Genomic DNA, 24174 nt, shown 5'->3' on the forward strand with positions numbered 1-24174 from the left:
ATTTGGATAACCTATAATGTATTTCAGTCAATAAGTAAGTAAATAGTTGGAGTTTTGCCAGCCCTGTAAAGCAAGACACAGCATCGTCTTGGCTCAGTCTGGACCACAACGTTCAGGTTGGATTTTGTCCAATGACGCTGTCACACTGCCCATGCACATCAATGACGCTCTCATACGGAAAACAGTCAAGATGACAAGATGAAATCGACCTTTAATGCAGAAATATTTTTTGAGGAATATCAGATTTTCACTTTTTCCCTGTGTATAATGAATTAGGCCTATAACTGCTAATCAAACAATAAAACTCAAGAGTCCACTCGTTTAATAATAACAGTGCTATGTTATAACATCATTGAACAAAATCGCATGAATTGCTAAGATTTTATACATTTGTTAAAATTCTGAAATGTCATTAAAATTGGGTGAAATAACTTCCCTTTGCTCGAAATCCATCAAATTTCAAAAATATTTTTCATAACGTTATTTGATTGTGTTTTTTTCCATTCTTGCTGATTTTGATGGTGTTTTTTATTTGTCATTGCACTCACTGTTATGAGTGCTCTGATTCATAACTTTAGACCAGTGTAATGAAATATTTATCTTCAGAGGAACTGCATGATTTCACGCTATCACAAACATTTTAAATCATGAAGTGCACTGCCTGTCATTGCCTGTCGTTTTTGGTATGTTCATGATATAATTTTGTTTCCCCGGTAGACATACTTTGCCACTCTTACCAGATGAATAGGTAAATAACGCATATTTCCCTTAATAATGTAAAAATCTACAGGGGAAAAACGTAACTTTATGTTTCCGGAACGCCTATTTTTGTTAATATTTATATGAGCATGTGGCAATGCATCATAAAGATAATACAAAAATTAACATGAGTGTGATATCTACACAAATATATCACATAAAGTAAAATGTTATCATTTTTAAGGACATGATGCTGATTGATTGTCTCTACAAGCAAATAGGGTTTATGGGCAAAGCCCTCATGATTATCCTAATTAAAAGCTGTCTAATTAAATTATTGTCTTGAGCTAACCAATAGCAATAGTTGTTTCATTAGCATTGCATGAAGAGTGATGAAAAGCAAATCCTTCCTGATTGCAGGATAGTGTCAATTGGCTCATTTGCTCTCTTACTCAAAGTGACGGAAAACATAGGAAGGCGATTCTTTTGGGTGTGTTATGTAGAGTTAGGAGTGGGCAAAAGATTGCGATTCCATATAGGTTGCGTTAATAGTGTTGAGAGCTATGCAGCTCGAGAATTGCATTTTGCAAGCTAGTGGGCTCTCCAAGAAATGTCTGAATGTGGGCAGTGGCTACCCAAGCTCAGATGGATCTGAGCTCTCCTTGCAGGACCATCCTATTATATCTGCTAGTGACAACCTGGAGAGAAGTTCAACTCTGAAAAAAATTTCCAGGGGGATGACGAACCAGTCAGAGGCAGACAATTTCCCCGACTCCAAGAACGCATCAGGGGACGTCCAGAGAGGCAAACTCTCGCCTGATCTTCACGGAGTCTCTGAAATTCGTCATAATTTCGATGGATCTACAGGAGAAAGGTATATCCTTTCGCAATCTAGCCAACCACAGTCAGTCTCAGCAACTCCAAGTGCTATGTTCCCCTATCCGAGTCAACATGGACCAGCGCACCCGGCTTTTTCTATTGGGAGTCCGAGTCGTTATATGGCCCACCATCCAGTCATCACTAATGGAGCGTACAACAGTCTTCTGACCAACAGCTCTCCGCAAGGCTACCCAACCGCGGGTTACCCATACGCCCAACAGTATGGACACACTTATCAAGGAGCGGCGTTCTACCAGTTTTCCTCCGCGCAAGCTGGGCTGCTGCCTGGGAAAGCGCAGGTGTATCTGTGCAACAGGGCCCTGTGGCTGAAGTTTCACAGACATCAAACAGAGATGATAATCACCAAACAAGGACGGTAGGTATCCCCAGCTACATTAATTTGATCACAAGTTTGGTATAGCTTGTGAAGTAATACGCATCAGTCCGATTTGTTTTAAATAAGGAAGGGCATTGCAATTGTAATTCGTTCAATATATTACCTTTATTATAAATTACAATTTAACATTTTTAACGGACTGTGTTTTTCTTTAATTGTTTCACTAATGCTTTCAAATTGGGTAAATCATCAAATGTTGGACAGGGTCTATTATGCAGGACATTTACACCGATCTTTAGTGTTACCACCTGACCAAATATTATTTACATATTTTCAATTATTACCCGCAGACGAATGTTCCCCTTTTTGAGTTTCAACATTTCTGGTCTGGATCCGACGGCGCACTACAACATATTTGTGGATGTTATTCTTGCCGATCCAAATCACTGGCGATTCCAAGGTGGCAAGTGGGTACCATGTGGCAAAGCGGACACCAATGTGACAGGTAGGCCTAGGCTCCTCTACATCTCTGTGAACAATACAGTGATGATAATGGTTGATAATTAAGAGTAGCTTATATTATAAAAATAATAATAATCTTATGTTGATTCTGCCGTGCCAAGCTTACACGCAACATTAGGCTAATAAAATCAAACAATGATATCATCGAATTAATGTAATTGAAAATCAATATTGTGATTTGTATGATATTTTGTAAAAACAATGCATTTCAATGTAGGCTTTGTCATTTCTTTGTTTCCCACAGGAAACAGGGTGTACATGCACCCTGACTCTCCAAACACCGGTGCGCACTGGATGCGCCAAGAAATCTCATTTGGAAAGCTGAAGTTAACGAACAATAAAGGAGGCTCAAACAACACGGGACAGGTCAGCTACGACCTTGTTTGAATTTGAGATATAGGCTATAAAACAAAAAGTAAAATATTATGATCAGAGACTTTCAAAGACCCTCAATTGACTATTGAGCGGTGTGCATGGAGACAGTTTGTTGCGCACACCTTATGCAGTTATTACACAATATGTATTAGGTCTTTCTCCAATGATACATCACCATCAAAATTCCAAATAATAGTTTTCATAAAATGTCTTATAAAAAACGAAATCCTGTCTTCAGTTTGGGTCATTCAGCCTACATCACGGCGGCGCACAATTGGCCCAGCGTCGTCCAGGTTAGGGGAGGGAATGGCCAGCAGGGAGGTAGCTCAGTTGGTAGAGCATGGCGTTTGCAACGCCAGGGTTGTGTGTTCGATTCCCATGGGGGGCCAGTATGAAAAAAAAATATATATATATATAGAATAGTGTATGCACTCAATAAACTGTAAGTCGCTCTGGATAAGAGCGTCTGCTAAATGACTAAAATGTAAATGTAAAATGTTATTGGCTCCAAATTTAGGTCGAAATTGACAGTGGTCATTTATGGAATATCTTCCTTACTTGTACCTCCAGATGGTGGTTCTACAATCGCTTCACAAGTACCAGCCAAGGCTCCATGTGGTGGAAGTCAACGAAGACGGAACGGAGGACTCCAGCCAACCTGGAAGAATACAGACGTTCACCTTCCCAGAAACACAGTTCATCGCAGTCACAGCTTACCAGAATACCGATGTAAGAAAATCTGATTGATGATAATTCCATTCGTTAAGTATTCTAGTATTGTTGCCTATCGAAAGACACATTTCGTTTGGCATATTAGGATTTGCAACGTAATTAGGACTGAACAACTGTATGCACCTATTCCTAAAATCTGCCTCCTGTTTTTTGTGCAGATTACCCAGCTAAAAATCGACCACAATCCATTTGCTAAAGGATTTCGGGACAACTATGACACGTAAGACTATTTGTCATTTATTATTTGTGCTTTATCCCTTCTCATTATGAAACAGTTTGTTTTGCTTGGTTCCTCTTCTCTCCGAGGCAATGCAAATGATAGAGTTTATGTTAATGAAGTGTAGCATAGGCTACCTCATAATTTTTTGCTCATGTTACATTTAAATGTAAAGAAATTTCAATGGCAGGAAAACTTTATTTTGTGTCCTCGTTGATCAAGTTCACATTTTCTTTAATATCAATGGGGACACATTTGATCATACCCACTGGGCACACACTGGTTGAATCAACGTTGTTTCCACGTCATTTCAACGAAATTACGTTGAACCAACGTGGACTAGAAGTTTACCCAGTGGGTAAGCGTTATAATTTGGAGTAGGCCTCTGCACAATCCAATATAATTACCACATTATAATGGTGACAATTTGATCACGACATTGGATAAATGATTACATTTATTTGCTGATGTCACCTCCCTAAAACATAGTTTATTCTGCATTTTTATCAAATTAGCCATGAACAAAGTTTGTTCCATTCTTGCACATCACATTGGCAGTGACAACCTTTGCCCATGGTGATTCATCATTTGTTTGTCTGTTTCTTCCTCGTCTTTTCAGTGTCTACACAGGTTGCGACATTGACCGATTAACGCCATCCCCGGGTGACTCGCCTCGCTCTCAGATCATGCCTGGTGCGAGATATGCCATGGCTGGTTCTTTCCTACAGGACCAATTTGTCAGCAGTTATGCCAAATCTCGCTTTCACCCTGGCGTAGTGACTGGACCTGGCACGGACCGCAGCGTCCCACTTAGTAACAGCTTGCTATCCCCGCAACAAACCGAAGAGCCCACAGTTGCATCCCCGCAGCGATGGTTTGTCACCCCTGCCAATAACCGACTGGACTTTGCCGCCTCGGCGTACGACGCTGCCGCGGCTGCTGATTTTGCCGGTAACGCGGCCACCCTGCTGTCCTACGCAGCAGCTGGAGTAAAGGCACTTCCACTGCCCACTGCAGGGTGCTCAAACAGACCTCTAGGTTACTATGCCGACCCATCCGGCTGGGGCACACACACACCACCCCAGTACTGCAATAAGTCTAGCTCTGTGCTCTCTTGCTGGCCAACAAATTCTGTTGGCAGAACAGGCACCTCCAACTACCTGGTTGATGACGCGGACACCATCCCAACAGAAAGGTCACCCATCGGAGGGTCTAATGAGGCAAAACCAAAAGACTTATCCGAATCCAACTGGATAGAGACGCCGTCTTCAATGAAGTCGATTGATTCAAGTGATTCTGGTATTTTTGAGCAAGCTAAACGGAGAAGAATCTCACCGTCTGCTACACCGGTTTCGGAAACAGTGTCCCGGTTGAAATCTGAGATCTTGCCTCCAAGAGAGTGTGAGAAAAATTGCGCCAAGGACATTGGTTACTATAGTTTCTATCCACACAGTTAGACAACCACAAAACGGGAGGGAAATGGTGTTCTATTTAGATTAATCTATCTTTATATGCAACCGATAATATCCAACTGATAGGCCGCTCAGTTGCAATGCACACCCTGTCTTGGACCAACATTGACAACGATTTAAAGATGTCGGCATGTAGCGCACAGGCCTACTGGGGAAATGTAGGCGATATTGTTCCATTTAACGTAATTCGTTTGCTATCTAATAGCTGAAGGCCTACATACAGTAGCCTATTTATTTAATTTAAACTAGTTTTAATCAACAACTATTGTCTATTGTAATTATAAAAATGATGTACATAATAGGCTATTTAACCATTTAGTGATATTGTGAAATGATTGTAAACTATTGAATTGATTTGTAAGATTTTGAAGTATAGAAATACTCGTTGGTTGTGTTTTAAAAACGCACATCGGCCTATGCTATGGTCAAGTGATCTCATACAATGTGATTTAAAAAAAACATCGACAGTCTATGATGGCTATTTCGTTGTGTAACAGAGCGAGATCTGAGTACATGTAGCCTAATTATTTATGTTCCCATTGTAGTACTCTTTGTCCATAATGTTCAATCACAGTGTCAGTACAACATATTCAGATGTTAGACATTTGAGGACACAGCCATTTTATCAAACTCAAAATAAGACGGAAATTCATTATAGGTGTGGTAATAAACGTTATAAATATTAATATAGTGTAATTTTTACTACATTAATAAGAGAAGAAACATGTAATTTTCAAGTCTTTCTCTGACCATTCATTATTTTTTATAGATTGTGTTGTATGTGAAAGCTTCTGTATCTGCTGTAATGTGCTTCATTACAATAAACGATATAAATGCTAATTACCTGGAGCAAGATGCTATCATCCTTCTAAATCCAAACTAGCCTATGCATGAACCAATGACGAAATAATATTTAATTTTTTTGTGGCTCTAGTTCATATTACAGGCCTGCAGGTCACCGGTTTAAAACAGCAGGGACCATATAGCCTAACCAGGCTCGTACAGAGGGGAATGGAGGTGCTGGACCACTTTCCCAAAAGGTGCGAAATTATGCGGAAATACAAGATAAGCATGCATCTCAGACAGAGGCTATATGTGATTTATGTTTTGTTCATTGTATTTTTAACTCAAATGTATAGCCTATCGATGGATAGAGATAGATGGATATATACAGTACCAGTCAAAAGTTTGGACACACCTACTCATTCAAGGGTTTTTCTTTAGTGAAGACATCAAAACTATGAAATAACACATATGGAATCATGTAGTAACCAAAAAAGTGTTAAACAAATCAAATATATTTTATATTTGAGATTCTTCAAAGTAGCCGCCCTTTGCCTTGGTGACAAATTTGCACACTTGACATTCTCTCAACCAACTTCACCTGGAATGCTTTTCCAACAGTCTTATTTAACACTTTTTTGGTTACTACATAATTCCATATGTGTTATTTCATAGTTTTGATGTCTTCACTATTATTCTACAATGTAGAAAATAGTAAAAATATCGAAAAACCCTTGAATGAGTAGGTGTGTCCAAACTTTTGACTGGTACTGTACATGTTCATGAGAGTCTCAGCTTTCCATGGCTAATGCTGTGTTCTTATGCTCAAACACAGGGATGGAAAGTAAGCTAGCCCGCTAGCCCGCTAGCCCGTGGCTAGTACTTTTCAGACAGGGCTAGTGAAAAGTGTATTTTCAACTATCGCAGGACACAGATTTTGGACCAGGCCAGTGACAAAAATCCTTAAGTTCCATCCCTGCTCAAACATGATAACAAAATCAATACTGCTAAAATCATTGTTTTTGGAATTTTAAATTCTCCCTGATGGTCTAGCTTTTTGTTTGGTGAGTGTTATATTATTACTAAATCTATATGTCTATTATCTTTTCTACATACTTTATATCTGGTTTTAGTCATTTAAGTTTACACTGAAAGCGTTGTTCTATCCCGAGAATTTAAAAAATATATATATATTTTTGGTTTGTTTTGTTTTTTACACTGTTTGGACTTAGGTGGCATGAAAAACGCTTAGACAGCCCGCCGGATGTCCAAGGATTACAATGGCAGAAACCCCCTGGTTAAGAGTAAGAACACAGTTTATAGGAAAATATTGGTATTTCAGTTGTGATTGGGGTATATTGACCAAATTATCAGGACATTTTTGGATGTATTTTCCCTTCATGTCCACGGAGTGTTGACACCGGAGCCCATTGACCTTCACCCCCCCCCCCCCCCCCCCCCCCAATATGCAACACAAAGTTAGGCCCTGTGCAATATAAAGGGGATACAGTGCCATTTCAGAGAGAGAGAGAGAGAGAGAGAGAGAGCATAAGTTATTCACACAGATCATGAAGAATATTATGGGGCTAGGCTATGCAAGCATTATTTTAAGTCACTGATGGTGAGTTAGGCCAAGGGCACCATTCAAGGGCCCCATTCAAGTGTTCACAGAAAAGGCTAATAACCCCATTTCATCACTTGGAGAAAGCATGCTTTATCTTCACAGTAAACAGTGCACATCCAAAACACATCCACAATTGTCTTACCCTGGAAAACTTTGGTAAACCTTTGGATACAGGTTTTGATGTAAAATAGTCTCTTATATTTATACACTTACATCAAAACCGATGACAGGGACAATACAAACCGTCTCCTCTGTTAAATCAAATCAAATCAAATCAAATTGTATTTGCTTACTTACAAGCCCTTAACCAACAATGCAAAGTAAAAAAAAGAAAAAAAAAGTGTTAAGCAAAAAAAATAAAAGCAAATAACTAAAGAGCAGCAGTAAAATAAAATAACAGTAGGGAGGCTATATACAGGGGGGTACCGGTGCAGAGTCAATGTGCGGGGGCACCGGCTAGTCGAGGTAATTGAGGTAATATGTACATGTGGGTAGAGTTAAAGTGACTATGCATAAATAATAAACAGAGTAGCAGCAGAGTAAAAAAGGGGGACGGGGTGGGGGTGGGGGGGGCAGTGCAAATTGTCCAGGTAGCCATGATTACTCAGGACATGTAAGCCTACATACTGTATCTACACAACTGTGATCTTGTGGCTATCACGATACATTGCATGTTAATTGGTGTACTTATTCAGTATCTTTTCAGTGTCTTTTCAGTATCTTTTAGGTAGACAATACAAACATAAGTAATCATTTAGTTATATGAGGACTATTTAGCTATGCAAGGCATTCTCAAATACAGTGTAACTTTTCACAATGATTATTGATCAATATTCTGGTCTAAATTCTGCAACAATATCTCAAATCAAATCAAATCTTATTTGCTACATGCGCCGAATACAACAGGTGTAGACCTTACAGTGAAATGCTTACTTACAAGCACTTAACCAACAATGCAGTTTTAAGAAAAGAAAAAACGTGTAAAGTAAAAAAATGGATAAGTAAAAAATAAAAATAAAAATAAAAAGTAATTAAAGAGCAGCAGTAAAATAAAATAACGGTAAGGAGGCTATATACAGGGGGTACCGGTACAGAGTCAATGTGCGGGGGCACCGGTTAGTCGAGGTAATTGAGGTAATATGTACATGTGGATAGAGTTAAAGTGACTATGCATATATAATAAACAAAGTAGCAGCAGCGTAAAAGAGGGGGTGGGGTGGGGTGGTGGGGACAATGCAAATAGTCCGGGTAGCCATGATTAGCTGTTCAGGAGTCTTATGGCTTGGGGGTAGAAGCTGCTGAGAAGCCTTTTGGACCTAGACTTGGCGCTTCGGTACCGCTTGCTGTGCGGTAGCAGAGAGAACAGTCTATCACTAGGGTGGCTGGAGTCTTTGACCATTTTTAGGGCCTTCCTCTGACACCGCCTGGTATAGAGGTCCTGGATGGCAGGAAGCTTGGCCCCAGTGATGTACTGGGCTGTACGCACTACCCTCTGTAGTGCCTTGCGGTCGGAGGCCGAGCAGTTGCCATACCATGTGGTGATGCAACCAGTCAGGATGCTCTCAATGGTGCAGCTTAGAACTTTTTGAGGATCTGAGGACCCATGCCAAATATTTTCAGTCTCCTGAAGGGGAATAGGCTTTGTCGTGCCCTCTTCACAACCGTCTTGGTATGTTTGGACCATGATAGTCTGTTGGTGATGTGGACACCAAGGAACTTGAAGCTCTCAACCTGTTCCACTACAGCCCGTCGATGAGAATGGGGGCGTGCTCAGTCCTCTTTTTTTTCCTGTAGTCCACAATCTCCTTTGTCTTGATCACGTTGAGGGAGAGGTTGTTATCCTGGCACCACACGGCCAGGTCTCTGACCTCCTCCTTATAGGCTGTCTCATCGTTGTCGGTGATCAGGCCTACCACTGTTGTGTCGTCGGCAAACGACGGCAAACGACTCAGTGTATCTAATTGATGCTGTTCCATTCATATACACCAGAGGGCATCAAATACTTTCCCAAATATGAGAATGAGCAATAATTGAGATGAATCAGTCAAAACAGCATCAACATCGCCAGTTGACTGAATTATTGTATTTATTATGATGCCTAGCAGCAGGCATTGTGCCAAGCAAGGAGTGATGGTGTTTGTGGTGGATGGTGAGCTCTTTCTGAGGAGGACATGGGATTGGTACAGAGCATAAGGGATGTGTTGCTTAGAGTGGGAGCACAGTGAAACTTAAGGGAGGGCAATGTGGGCTTCCCCCTTGATGCTCTTTTATGCTGAGAACCAAGGAAGAGATGCTGCCATGGCTTTTGAACCAAGGCCAAGTTGGACACTGAATTTGGACGGAGGGAGCATGGCCCAGTAGTGAGCGGGTGTGACCAGTCTGAGTAGTGGGATGTCCTAACTTGGTAATCTTCAGGGCCTGTCTTCATAAAGGGGGTCTCAGAGTAGGAGTACTGATCTAGGATCAGATTCCCCCTGTCCATGTAATCTTAATCAATTATGAGAATAAACGGTTAAACATTCCCCCCCCTTCTCATAGTATTTTTTTTTGGAAAGTTGAAGCTCATTTTCTGAATTTCTATACAATTAAAAAACGTTAAAATGCTATTTGGAGAACAGCAAAAACAACCCAAAATGACCCCAGCCATTATCACCTTGGCTGCTGTAGGTTCATTCACCTCAGTTGATGTACAAACACATAGCCTATTAGCTATACGATTGTAATGTTATACCCCTGAAAGGTGAATGATTCACACTGACACGTAGCATCAGCGACTGTTCAGTCCATTGTAATGATGAATTGCATAAAATCATCAACCCTTTACATAGATATCGCGTTTCTAAAATTACGTAGTGTTCGCATTTGTATTCCTAGGCATTATTAATCAAGCTCTGCAACAAAAAGACATCAATAGAGCACACAGATTATCGTATTATCACATTCACATGAATTATTAGAATATTACTTACGATACCACTACAGTGATGTAGTGGTAAGAAAAAGGTGGGTAATGGGTAAACCATAAACTCCAGTGGGTGATCGAGATAAGACGAACAACCACCGATATAAATGAGAATGTATTACATTTTTAGAACTGTTTGCATTTTAATGTAGGCCTATAGGGAAGATATGCCATGTGGAGATGTTCATATAGAAACATGTCTTTATCTGATTTATTTTTTCTAACTTGTTTGATAAGATTACTACCGATTTTCTCAGGGGCCCCGACAGCAAGTTTGGGAACCACTGTACCACAGGAGGTTGCTGGCACCTTAATTGGGGAGGACAGGCTCTTGGTAATGGCTGGAGCGGAATAGTGGAATGGTATCCTGGGTGGCGCAGTGGTCTAAGGCACTGCATCGCAGTGCTAACTGTGCCACTAGAGATCCTGGTTCGAATCCAGGCTCTGTCGCGACCGGGAGACTCATGGGCGGCGCACAATTCGTCCAGGGTAGAGGAGGGAATGGCCGGCAGGGATGTAGCTCAGTTGATAGAGCATGGCGTTTGCAACGCCAGGGTTGTGGGTTCGATTCCCACGGGGGGCCAGTATAAAAAAATATATGTATTCACTAACTGTAAGTCGCTCTGGATAAGAGCATCTGCTAAATGACGTAAATGTAATGTATCAAATACATCAAACACATGGCATGTGTTTGATGCCATTGCATTGACTCTGTTCCAGCCATTACTATGAGGCAGCCTCCACTGCGGACTGTAATAAACTCTGTCTCCTCTGCTCACCTGCATGCATTGCAGCATGCCTCAGCCTCACCACTCACTGAGCGCCACATCACTGTCTGTCTCAGTAGCCTACTGTCTGTAGCTCAATTGGTAGAGCATGGCGCTTGTAACGCCAGGGTAGTGGGTTCGATCCCCGGCACCGCCCATACGTAAAAATGTATGCACACGTGACTGTAAGTCGCTTTGGATAAAAGCGTTTGCTAAATGGCGTGTTATTATGAGAATTTAGTAGCCTATTTTTTGGCTCCGTTTAACGTTAGCTTCTTACTTCATTCTTCTAGATGGCTAAGTAGCCTAGCCAGAGACCTTCAACGTTACTGCAGTATAAGTCTCTGCCAGCAGCTAGCCACCTTTGAATGACATATATATCTTATCTATAACAAAGCGACTACTTACCAGTTGTGCACTCATTCTCCGAGAGTAGGTTTTTGGTTGTTTGGAGGATGTCTGTAGACACCACAAGAGTCGAAGGGGTGGTTTTAAAAATGCCGTTTGTCCGGCATCTCGCAAACACTGTGCCAGCAGCGTCTCTATTTGCCTACTTGAGCCGACTTCAAGCTGGGGCAGGATAGTTCGTTTCACGTCTCAGGCCCTCGGTCTGTGCCGCGAGAAGGCATAGTTAGCCGTTTAAGAGAGAGTGGTAAATGTCCTGGTAAAAGGGCACACCCGGGAGGCAAATCCGGGGGATGCAGGCGAACATAACTAATAAACCACTGTTCATGATTCCACTCGTTCGCAAAAAGGCAGGCGCGATTAGAACAGTCAGATCAAGAATATAAGCGTTCTGAGCTTTGATCAACTCAAGGAGCAATATTTAGATATTGACCCGTAATTGAATTTATTTATTGTGTACAAAATATATATTTGTATTATAATATTGTTTTTTTAATAGGTGTCCTCATATGAAGTTACGGCCATGTATATGCTCTCAGTTCTACAAATGCAGTTTGAGTCAGTGAGTTGTGTAAAGTTTGTCTCAGATGTCTTTTAGAATTGTAATTTTGTCATAATAAACTTCAGCGAGATACGGTAGCCTACCAAAATCATCCATTCATGAGAAACCCCTCGATAAGAAATGTGCTCCCAACAATCTATTCTGCGGCGTCACTACAACACAAGAAGGATGCTTATGGTTTGTGTGCATGGATAAAATATAAGCTGCGCCCCTGTGAGGAATAATGATATCTGCCAAGGCTTCATGACTACTGTTAAACATGTGACCATACCGTTCTAGTTCGGGGGTTTTCCATACTGCACTTTGCAAACCTGACACTGGGAATAGTACAAATAATACCACCATTCCATACACCGGAAATTAGGCTATTCACGCAAGCGAACATGGACATTAAGGACCAAGGCGCTCAAATGGAGCCGCTACTGCCAACGGTAAGTAGCTACTCTTTCCCATTGCAATACACTGATTCAGCGGACGTTATCTTCTTTGTGGCGCACATTGACTACATCCCGCGTGCATCTTTAAGATCCAAATATTTGAGGGTGAAAGTAATTTAGATATTTGACAAGTATTATGTTCAATGTACTACAGTGTAATATTCTAGAAGATATCAAAATCAGCGATATCGAACTAATTTGATCAACAGGGAAGCCGGTGTAATTGTTATATCCGCTATGATCAACATAACATATGCCATATTCTTTTCACACATCAGACGTTTCAACCTATTCATGAAAGGCTTTTGTGTTTTCATGTGAAATGCAATTTAGTTCAAATAAATATTTTTGACAGCTTTGACTGATGTTACATTATGCAGCCATTCTATTATAGGCTTCTCACAAATGTAATTATAATATCAGTGAAATTGGATATATTTCTCTTCTCCTCAGTAGGCTATATAGACTCAACAAATCTGACTACAAATTATGACATAGTAATTCATAATTATGAGAGTAAGTCATTGTTATGAGATTTTAAGTCATAATTATGAGATAGTAACTCGTTATTATGAGAGAGTTAGTCATAATTATGAGATATGTCATTATAATGGTATAGTAAATCATTATTATGAGATAGTAAGTTATTATTATGAGATAGGAAATTGTTATTATGAGATAGTAAGTCATAATTATGAGATAGTATGTCATTATTTTGAGCTAGCAAGTCATTATTATGAGATATGTAAGTCATAATTATGATTGTAAGTTATAAGTGTGTACTAAGTAAGTTAGTCGTACGTAAGTACTAGTAAGTAGTAAGATAGCATGCATGTGTGTGTTTGTGTGTGTGTGTTTGTGTGAGAGAGAGAGAGTTAGTTTGTGGTGATATTGTTCCATATTAATGTGTTCGAGAGTTTTGTTGATGTGAGTTGGTGCCTGTTTGGAAATCAGGGATTGGTACATCCATTTTTGAACTTTTAAATTATTCTTGAAGAATGTAACTTAGAAATGCCTCATGAGCAACAGTCTTACCCCATCAGAACCCAAAATATAAGCTTGTTTTACTCCATTGTTTGTAAACAATTGAATTGTAAACAAACACTGTATAGCTTCAAAACATGGTTAAAACTATCATTTTGATCTCATTAATGGTCAGTCCTTGCATCCATACAGTGCATTTTGAAAGTATTCAGACCCTTTGACTTTTTCCACATTTTGTTACTTTACAGGCTTTTTCTAAAATTGATTTTATTTTGGCAAATTTATTAAACATACAAACTGAAATATTACATTTACATAACTATTCATACCCTTTACTCTGTACTTTGTTGAAGCACCCTTGGCAGCGATTACAGCCTCAAGTCTTCTTGGGTATGACACTACAAGCTTGGCACACCTGTATTTGGGGAGTTTCTCCCATTCTTCTCTGCAGATCCTCTCAAACTCTGTCAGGTTGGATGGGGAGCATCGCTGCACAGCTATTTTCAGGTCTATCCAGAGATGTTCGATCAGGTTCAAGTCCGGGCTCTGGCTGGGCCACTCAAGGACATTCAGAGACTTGTCCCGAAGCCACTCCTGTGTTGTCTTGGCTGTGTGCTTAGGGTCGTTGTCCTGTTGGAATATGAACCTTCGCCCCAGTCTGAGGTCCTGAGCGCTCTGGAGCAGGTTTTCATCAAGGATTGCTCCGTTCATCTTTCCCTCGATCCTGACTAGTCTCCCAGTCCCTGCCGCTGCCACCACCATGCTTCACCGTAGGGATGGTATTGGCCAGGTGATGAGCGGTGCCTGGTTTCCTCCAGACGTGACGCTTGGCATTCAGAGAATCTTGTTTCTCATGGTCTGAGAGTCCTTTAGGTGCCTTTTGACAAACTCCAAGTGGGCTGTCATGTGCCTTTTACTGACTTCCGTCTGGCCACTCTACCATAAAGGCCTGATTGGTGGTGTTGCAGAGATGGTTGTCCTTCTGGAAGGTTCTCCCATCTCCACAGAGGAACTCTGGAGCTCTGTCAGAGTGACCATCGGGTTCTTGGTCTCCTCCCTGACCAAGGCCCTTCTCCCCAGATTGCTCAGTTTGGCTGGGCGGCCAGCTCTAGGAAGAGTCTTGGTGGTTCCAAACTTCTTCCATTTAAGAATGATGGAGGCCACTGTGTTCTTGGGAACCTTCAATGCTGCAGACAATTTTTGGTACCCTTCCCCAGATCTGTGCCTCAACATAATAGTGTCTCGGACCTCTACGGACAATTCCTTCGACCTCATGGCTTGGTTTTTGCTCTGACATGCACTGTCAACTGTGGGACCTTATATAGACAGGTGTGGCACAGTGGTCTAAGGCACTGCATTGCAGTGCTGGCTGTGCCCCTAGAGATCCTGGTTCGAATCCAGGCTCTGTCATAGCTGGCTGTGACCGGGAGACCCATGGTGTGGCGCACAATTGGCCCAGGGTAGGGGAGGGAATGGCTGGCAGGCAGGTAGCTCAGTTGGTAGAGCATGGCGTTTGCAATGCCAGGGTTGTGGGTTTGATTCCCAGTATGAAAAAATAAATAAAATAAAAATAATGTTTGCACAAACTGTAAGTTGCTCTGGATAAGAGCGTCTGCTAAATTATGTAAATGTTTGTGCCTTTCCAAATCATGTCCAATCAATTGAATCTACCACAGGTGGACTCCAATCAAGTTGTATAAATATTTCAAGGATGATCAATGGAAACAGGATGCACCTGAGCTCAAAGGGTCTGAATACTTACTTAAATAAGTTATTTCTGTTTTCGCTTTGTCATTATGGGGTAATGTGTGTAGATTGATGAGGAAACATTTGTATTGAATCCATTTTAGAAAAAGGCTGTAACGTAATCAAACGAGGAAAAAGTGAAGGGGTCTGAATACTTTCCCAAATGCACTGTATGTGATAGTCCTGACATCTATGTATTTGAGAGTGGTTACATTTATCCTGTCCCATTCCTCAGCTGTTTACCAAATAAAATTATGATTTATCATCTCATAATTTACTTACTCTCTCATTGCTTTTATTGGGTGGCGGGAACGAGCTTCCATACTCATGTAATCTAGAATAGAATATAATAGAATTCTTAATTTTCTTCTAGGAGGAAATTCCTTGCACAAGGACAAATTATACCGCCAGTCAAACAGGACAAATTATATCACCGGGTTATAAAATATGAATATAAACATATTGCTAATGAATACATTTGTGAATCTGTAGAAAAAAAGCTGACTTTCAACAGTAGGCTACCATTTTCAGTGAAGAGTGTAGCTTACCATTGCAGGCCTATACACATAGTTGTAAGTGCTTCTCCTATGGCAGATGCCATTTACATTTAAATTTGGGAAAACCAGTGGTGTTCCCATGCACCGAGATTATACAGTATATGAACCCAGGGAAATAGATTGTACAGTATGTTTCCACTGACATTCACTGCAACCTATGAACTCATAAGCCTGATTCTAGGGGATAGTCTCAGGGTGCCTGCCAAGTGCCCTGCTAAAGATCAGAGAGAGCCTTCTTAATACAAATCAGTGATCAGACAATTTGTATGCGTCCCAATGGCAGCCTATTCCCTTCAGTGCACTACTTTTGACCAGGGCCCATAGGGCTCTTGTCAAAAGTAGTGTACTAGGGAATAGGGTGCCATTTGCAACAAAGATGTTGTCCCACCTATAGACACTACCCAATGGGCAAACCATGTCATTTCAACGTGGAAATGTGGGTAATATTTGGTTGAGACATTGATCAATGAGATTTCAACCTTAATTCACCCACTCAAAAAGACAGCCGGAATTTTTTTGAATTTCCAATGTGTTATCAACCATATAAAAGCACAACCAAATTCCAATGGAAAAACTATGTCAGATTCTTGGTTTAGTTGTCATCAAAATGTGTTATCACTGCACTTTCAACCATTTATATAGCATCAAAGTTCAAATGGGAATACAATGTCAGATATTTTGTATTTATACAACAACTTAATGCGTTATCACTGTGCTTCATCTAATAGCACTACCAAATGAGCTGGATTGCAGTTGAGATTACATTAAAAGTACATGGTGCAAGTGATCAATGCTGTACAAGATTCTGTGCAGATTATTATAGCAATTGTGAATATCTCCTCAGACCTGCGACCTTTGCATGCTATCTTGAACATGCACACTTTCTATGATTACATAATACATTTATAGTTACTGTAGGCTAACCTCAGAATGTGGCCATGGATGTGTTACTCATTTTAAGGTTGAATAAATACGGTTACATTAGTTTGTAAGATAGCCTTAAGGCTATTTACTGGATTACAAAAGTAATATTGAATTGTGTTTGGTTGACAACGCAATCAAATATCAACATTTAAAAGGTATCTAATGCTTGGAAGGTTTAATCTGAGCCACTGGCTTAATCCTATTCTTTCACTTTTATTTTTGGTTTAGTTGGAGACGTGAATCCAACATATGATTTAATGTTCTTTAAATATTGTTATATGATTGCGTTGTCAGCGAAACACAATTCAATATTACTTTTGTAACACACATTTTGTTAACTTGTCAACAAGTTAATAGGCTATTTACTGAATTGCAAAAGTGATATTGAATTGTGTTTGGTTGACAATGCAACCAAATATCAATACAGTTGAAGTCGGAAGTTTACATACACATAGGTTGGAGTCATTAAAACTCGTTTTTCAACCACTCCACAAATGTCTTGTTAACAAACGATAGTTTTGGCAAGTCGGTTAGGACATCTACTTTGTTTATGACACAAGTCATTTTTCCAACAATTGTTTACAGACAGATTATTTCACTTATCATTTACTGTATCACAATTCCAGTGGGTCAGAAGTTTACATACACTAAGTTGACTGTGCCTTTAAACAGCTTGGAAAATTCCAGAAAATGATGTCATGGCTTCAGAAGCTTCTGACAGGCTAATTGACATCATTCTGAGTAAATTGGAGGTATACCTGTGGATGCATTTCAAGGCCTACCTTCAACTCTGTGCCTCTTTGCTTGACTTCATGGGAAAATCAAAAGAAATCAACCAAGACCTCAGAAAAAACATTTGTAGACCTCCACAAGTCTGGTTAATCCTTGGGAGCAATTTCCAAACACCTGAAGGGTTAGAGTTAGTGCAAATTCGAAAAGTGCAAATAAATCCCAGAACAACAGCAAAGGACATTGTGAAGATGCTGGAGGAAACAGGCACAAAAGTATCTATATCCTCAGTAAAACGAGTCCTATATCGACATAAACTGAAAGGCCGCTCAGCAAGGAAGAAGCCACTGCTCCAAAACCGCCATAAAAAAGCCAGACTATGGTTTGCAACTGCACATGGGGACAAATATCGTACTTTTTGGAGAAATGTCCTCTGGTCTGATGAAACAAAAATAGAACTGTTTGGCCATAATGACCATCGTTATGTTTGGAGGAAAAAGGGGGTACTTCCAAGCCGAAGAACACCATCCCAACCATGAAGCACAGGGGTGGCAGCATCATGCTGTGGGAGTGCTTTGCTGCAGGAGGGACTGGTGCACTTCACAAAATAGATGGCATCATGAGGAAGGAAAATTATGTGGATATATTGAAGCAACATCTCAAGACATCAGTCAGGATGTTAAAGCTTGGTTGCAAATGGGTCTTCCAAATGGACAATGATCCCAAGCATACTTCCAAAGTTGTGGCAAAATGGCTTAAGGACAACAAAGTCAAGGTATTGGAGTGACCATCACAAAGCCCTGACCTCAATCCTATAGAAAATGTGTGGGCAGAACTGAAAAAGCGTGTGCGAGCAAGGAGGCCTACAAACCTGACTCAGTTACACCAGCTCTGTCAGGAGGAATGGGCCAAAATTCACCCAATTTATTGTGGGAAGCTTGTGGAAGGCTACCCGAAACGTTTTACCCAAGTTAAACAATTTTAAAGGCAATGCTACCAAATACTAATTGAGTGTATGTAAACTTCTGACCCACTGGGAATGTGATGAAAGAAATAAAAGCTAAAATAAATCATTCTCTCTATTATTATTCTGACATTTCACATTCTTAAAATAAAGTGATGATCCAAACTGACAGGGAATTATTACTAGGATTAAATGTCAGGAATTGTAAAAAACTGAGTATAAATGTATTTGGCTAAGGTGTATGTAAACTTCAGACTTCAACTGTATATATTAGGACTAAATCTAATCAAATTAATTGCACTTTGATTTGATTTAGCCCTATTCTTTAACTTAGATTTTTGGTTGAGATGGAGATGTGAATCTAACATATTAATGATTAACTTGAAGATTACATTTTAAATCAACCAAAGCTTGAAACCCTAGGCCTATATATATTGTCTATTTTTAGTTGAACCCTGGGTTGACTTTTTAAATGACTAAAATGTAAATGCTATACTGTATAGGCCTAAATAGTATCATTGATGATATATGACTTATAAAGTATGGTTACATTTCATTTGCTCTGTTAAACCTACCCTTTGGAATGACTTCGATAGCAACAGTGAATACATTTAGGTCTTAAGCGATCTCTCAATAATCATTCTCAAGATAACACATTGGTAGTAGTCAGTGAGTATGTTTACATGCACAGTAATAATGAGATATTAAACTGATTATGGCAGTAGGCAGATTATGAAATAGTCATGTAAACACCTTACTCTGTTTATCTTATTTGGCGTATGGTCAAAATTGAAGTAAGCATACTCAGTTTAAAACACCTGGTTTTCTGCGCAATCTTTCAAATTATTAGGACATGTAAACACCTAATCGGCGTTCCAGCGGTGTATTTGATCTGTGCATGTACCAGCACCAGCCGAGCGAGCCTCACTCTTTAGCGCGAGTGAAGTGAGTTCGGAACAACTGAATCTATGTGTCTTAGAAGTAGTTTTCACATACAAACTTTATATGTCTGAACTCAGAATCAAATATGCTTCCCAAAAATAGTGGTGTGGTAGAACGTTTATTCTAATTGACGATTTTCTGCATCTATCAGAGTGCCATCAGGTAGCCTGATTTCAGATGTGTCCATGTAAACAGGATTATTGGGGACATCGTTCTTCTTGCAAAGCATGTAAACATTTTAATCTAACTATTATATTAATCTGACTATCAACAATAATCTCCTTATTGTGTGCATATAACCGTACTCAGTGACAAATATCAAAGCTAAGCAGGGCTTGGCTGAAACCCAGGATGGGAGAACAAATTAATAGCTGTAGCTAGAGCAACTCTCCATATGAGGTGCTCCCAGCCTATTGTTTTTTTTCTGATAGTGGATATAAGGTTGAAAATCTGACGTTGTTTCAAAGGTACAAATTCAACATATTTTATACCAGGTTTCTCTATGTTGAAAATGGGTTACAATGATGACATAATCCTGTGGTTGAAATTCCACCCTCAAAACAACTGTTTTTAAAATAACTTTTTTCAAAGTTTTTTGATGACTTTTTGAGGACAATATATTTTCCACGTAGATTCCACGTCACAATACGTTGACAAATTACGTTGAAACAACGTTGATTCAACCAGTTTGTGTCCAGTGGGTATAGACGGGGACAGTCATCCTTCCCTTCAAGTGCACTTTAGGCCAAGGGTGTCTGTAACCAGGCATAACTCTATATTCAACATTTGCCTTTGGACAATGTTAACCTATCTTGCACTGCACATAACTATGACAGTATTTTTGTTGGATGCATTGGTGGGTGATGGCATGGCCATTTCTAGCTTTTCTGGGGATCTAAGCGAGATTTGGTTGGGGAGCCCCCCCACCTCACGGGCAAACATTTTAGTGGACCCCCTCTTGGGGCGGAGAGAAACTTCTGCAGCTTTAAACTTATTTTTCTGCAATTCTACACTTTTTTTTCCATGGGGCAGAGACAACTTTGCAGTTTTAAATCACATTTCCTGCAGTTCTACACATTTCGCCATGACTTATGCCATGTTCATATGATATCTGAGTGAGAGGGACTAACAAAATCAATGGGGGCCCCCTGGAGGTCAGGGCCCCTATTCGGCCATGATTACTACAAGGTTTAGATAGCTGGCTAGACTAACTTACCTAGCAATCAAAAAATGTTTAGCTGACATCGGTTAATTGAGTGCCTTTCAGTGACTGACATAACAAAAGGAAAGCTGCTGATGCACTACCAAATTTTGAAATTGCACGTTGTGTAGCCTATTCTACTATCCAAACTAACAGTATGTTAAGACCACGACTGCCTTCCTAGTGGTCTCGGGGCCTTAAGCTGCTTATGTCACTTGTGCCTATAAACGGCACTGGATGATGGGCTTCCTAAGAGCATATCCAGCAACTGCACAGGCCTCTGATGTCAACCTCAGTTTAGCATGTCTCTGAGTGCTTGTGTAAGGAAGGATGCAATTAACATTTTTCAAACTAGTCCAGATGAAATTAAAAATAGCATTTTTATGCACTACCGGCATCTCTGCTGCTCTAATCACTTCCGAAGAGATTTGTTTTCATTATCCATTTGCTGTTGACAGTAAAGCAGCTTTTTATATAACCCCCAAAATACAATCCTCTTCATAGACTGCATTGACTGGTGTGATGTCTGACAGGAGGATGACTGGTGGATGAGGCTGTTCTGTTCTGTTCCTGTGCTTAATGCTGTCACGTACCAATTTCACAGTAATTTAGGCGTGAGGAAATAAAAGCATGTATAACGTTCTCCAGATCAGTGACTGAAATAAAATACTTGACTTTAGCTATATGTCTTAGATGATAAAAGCAGGACTGGACAACCTTCTTAACATGCAGCTGGTTTAGGTCAGGGTCCAACATTTGGATGCTCTCTAGGTTGTTGTGAGCCATGTGGAATGATGAGTACAGTAATCTCTGTTTACAGCACTATATTCCTGACTCTATTCTCTGTGCACAAAATGTTGATGTGCTTATTATCCAATCAGAGCTCACACTTGATCAGCAATTTGATTTAGATCAGATTGACGTAATTGTCTGTTGTTCACAGAAATGAACTTTATGTACAGAAAATGCACTGTGTTAAAAATCCACAACAAAAATGAATTTGAAAGATACATACAAAGAATTCATGAAGATGACAACTTATTTTATATGACATCCCACTGGGCACATATGTCAGTTCAATGTCTAGTTTTGATTTACATTTGATTTACATATCAACAAGGGTGAATTCAACGTGAAATCAACAAAACCTTTCACCATGCCATTGGATTTAGGTTAAAAGTCGGGTGAAAAAAATAGGAAATTCCCTTACGTTAATGACTTTTTGCAAATCCAATCAGTTTTCCACGTTGATTCAACGTCATCACATTTAATATTTTTGTTGAAATGACGTGGAAACAACGTTGATTCAACCAATTTTTGACCAGTGGGATACGTCTTCATACATTTCCTGTAATTAGACCATCCTCCTTTCAACAGCGATAGTATAAATCTGCATGTATTGCCCACATGGCTTTGCTGTATTCACTGCATTCATATAACAGACTCATATTCAGAGGCATCATCATCATAAATATTGGATATACTTTCATTATATTCTAGTCCAGTAGTTGCTCAAAGCTATATAGCATATATGTTGGCTTCCCCCTGGCAAATATTTGGCCTAAAATCCATAACTGTCATCTCAACCCTGCTGAGAAGTACTGGTGGCTCAAACGGATGTGTATGAACAAAACAATTTATGAACTCACTAACTGTAAGTCGCTCTGGATAAGAGCGTTTGCTAAATTACTAAACATTTAAATGTAATGTGATTGATGAACCATAGATGAACCATATGGCATAGAACAGTATCATGCCAGGAATGTGCCCCACTAGACATGTGGAGGCCTTTGCTCTCCAAAAGGCTCTCTCAGCCTGCATCCCAAATGGCACCCAATTCCCTTTATACTACCTTTGACCAGGGCTCTGATCATGTAGAGATTATAGAATAGGGTGCATTTTGGACACAGCCTCAAGACTACTGGAGAGGAGCACAACTTCTGCCCTACACAGGTTACCAAGCTGCTTTTGAAGTTGTTATGTTTCATGGACTGCCATGGACTTGCTTGCCTAAGAAATGCTGATAATGACAATATTGTCTATTCAGGTGTCAACTCCTGGAAACAGAAGTGTGGTAAATTAGCTCTCTGATTTATTTTTTATGTGCTTGAAAAAGCATTTTGTTTCTGTTCACTGGTCTGTCTATCAAAGTACATGCTTATGTGTCTCTAAAATAGATTCATAAAATCAATGCTAAACAATTGAATTATCTCAGTGTCAGTGACATTGTTGTGTTTGTTCAATCTGGTACTGATACACAGATAGTTTGTTCAATATGGCATTGATACACAAACAAACATTGTTCAATATGTATATGCTGGCACTGGTAGGCAATGCATCATGTAAATGTCAAATGCAGACTTTTTAAAATCTCAATACTGTGATTGTTTTCAATTTAAATGGTCACAAAGATACAAAAATAGCTTCTTAGCGAAGAGCAATTTCTCAAGGAAGAATTTAGCTAGGACTGTCTGGGAGTGGTTTGAGTGGGAGGAGGAAAACTGAAAATGTGCTGTTATTGGCAGAGAAGTTTGGAACAAAACTCCCTCTCACCAAAACAGACTTAAATTTCAGGTGGTCTTTTCAAACAGCTCTTACACTAAAAAGGCATTATCATAAGTTTCACAATTTCACAGTCTTATTCCAACCTCATAGTGTAGAAATATATATAAAACACAAGAAAATCAAGTTTTTGACTGCACTGGGCCTTTAAAATATTGAACTTACACTGCATAGAAGGGTTTTAGTTGGCTACATTGGGGTGATGGCTCCCCATCTTTTGTATTGCATCATGGTTTACCTGAGCTCTCCAGAGAGAGAGAATAAAGGAGAGAGGGAGAGAGAGAGAATAAAAGACAGAGAGAGAGAGACAGAGAGAGAGAGAGAGAGAGAGAGAGAGAGAGAGAGAGAATAAAAGAGAGAGAGAGAGAGAGAGAGAGCGAGAGAGCAAGTTCAGGCCAGAGTGGCTGAGCTGACGGGTCAAGGTGGTGCGATGCGGTGTAGAGTGGTGCAGTGATGGCAAGCTGCTACTACAGGGGCTTTACTCTGAAAGCCATACAAAAGAGGGAAACACAGTGGCTTGGCACCAGCTACCTCCCTCTTAGATAAGAGTCTGGACACCAGTGATGTCACTGTTGTAATCTCATGCAGGATTGGTGGATAAATGGTTGCTCAGTTGTTAAAACATGTTGAGGTTGTGTGAATCAACAGAGGGTGTGAGTGTACGTTTGTAAGGCTGTTCCTGGCATGGTGAGAGGGTAGACTGCTTTGCAGAGTGTGTGCCTGTCCCGGAAGCAGATGCACAGGTACTACGGAGCTCAGCTCAGCTCAGCCACCTGTCCTCGGCTCAGCAGC

The 24174-nt window shown here is 40.1% G+C and overlaps 2 protein-coding genes across 2 annotated transcripts in view; both read left to right on the top strand.

The window, feature by feature from the left end:
- Positions 1–1262: 1262 nt before the first annotated feature.
- Positions 1263–6015, top strand: LOC311128744 (T-box brain protein 1-like; the record flags this gene model as incomplete). The annotated part of the gene is made up of 6 exons (XM_084160994.1): positions 1263–1954; positions 2266–2420; positions 2682–2803; positions 3383–3541; positions 3703–3764; positions 4381–6015. 6 exons carry the CDS (start codon positions 1263–1265, stop codon positions 5216–5218), a joined length of 2028 nt encoding a protein of 675 aa, XP_084017120.1. The 3' UTR covers positions 5219–6015.
- A 6704-nt stretch (positions 6016–12719) lies between these two features.
- Positions 12720–24174, top strand: part of LOC311129321 (sodium-driven chloride bicarbonate exchanger-like) — a gene marked incomplete at both ends in the record, with an annotated part of 67045 nt that continues 55590 nt past the window's right edge. The window contains 2 exons of the mRNA XM_084161598.1: positions 12720–12767; positions 22868–22894. Of these exons, the coding sequence (XP_084017724.1) occupies positions 12720–12767; positions 22868–22894 (75 nt within the window). The remainder of the gene's footprint in view (positions 12768–22867; positions 22895–24174) is intronic.

The sequence above is a fragment of the Coregonus lavaretus genome (assembly GCF_964263955.1).
Source record: "Coregonus lavaretus genome assembly, chromosome: 5".
In the NCBI taxonomy this organism is placed as follows: domain Eukaryota; kingdom Metazoa; phylum Chordata; class Actinopteri; order Salmoniformes; family Salmonidae; genus Coregonus; species Coregonus lavaretus.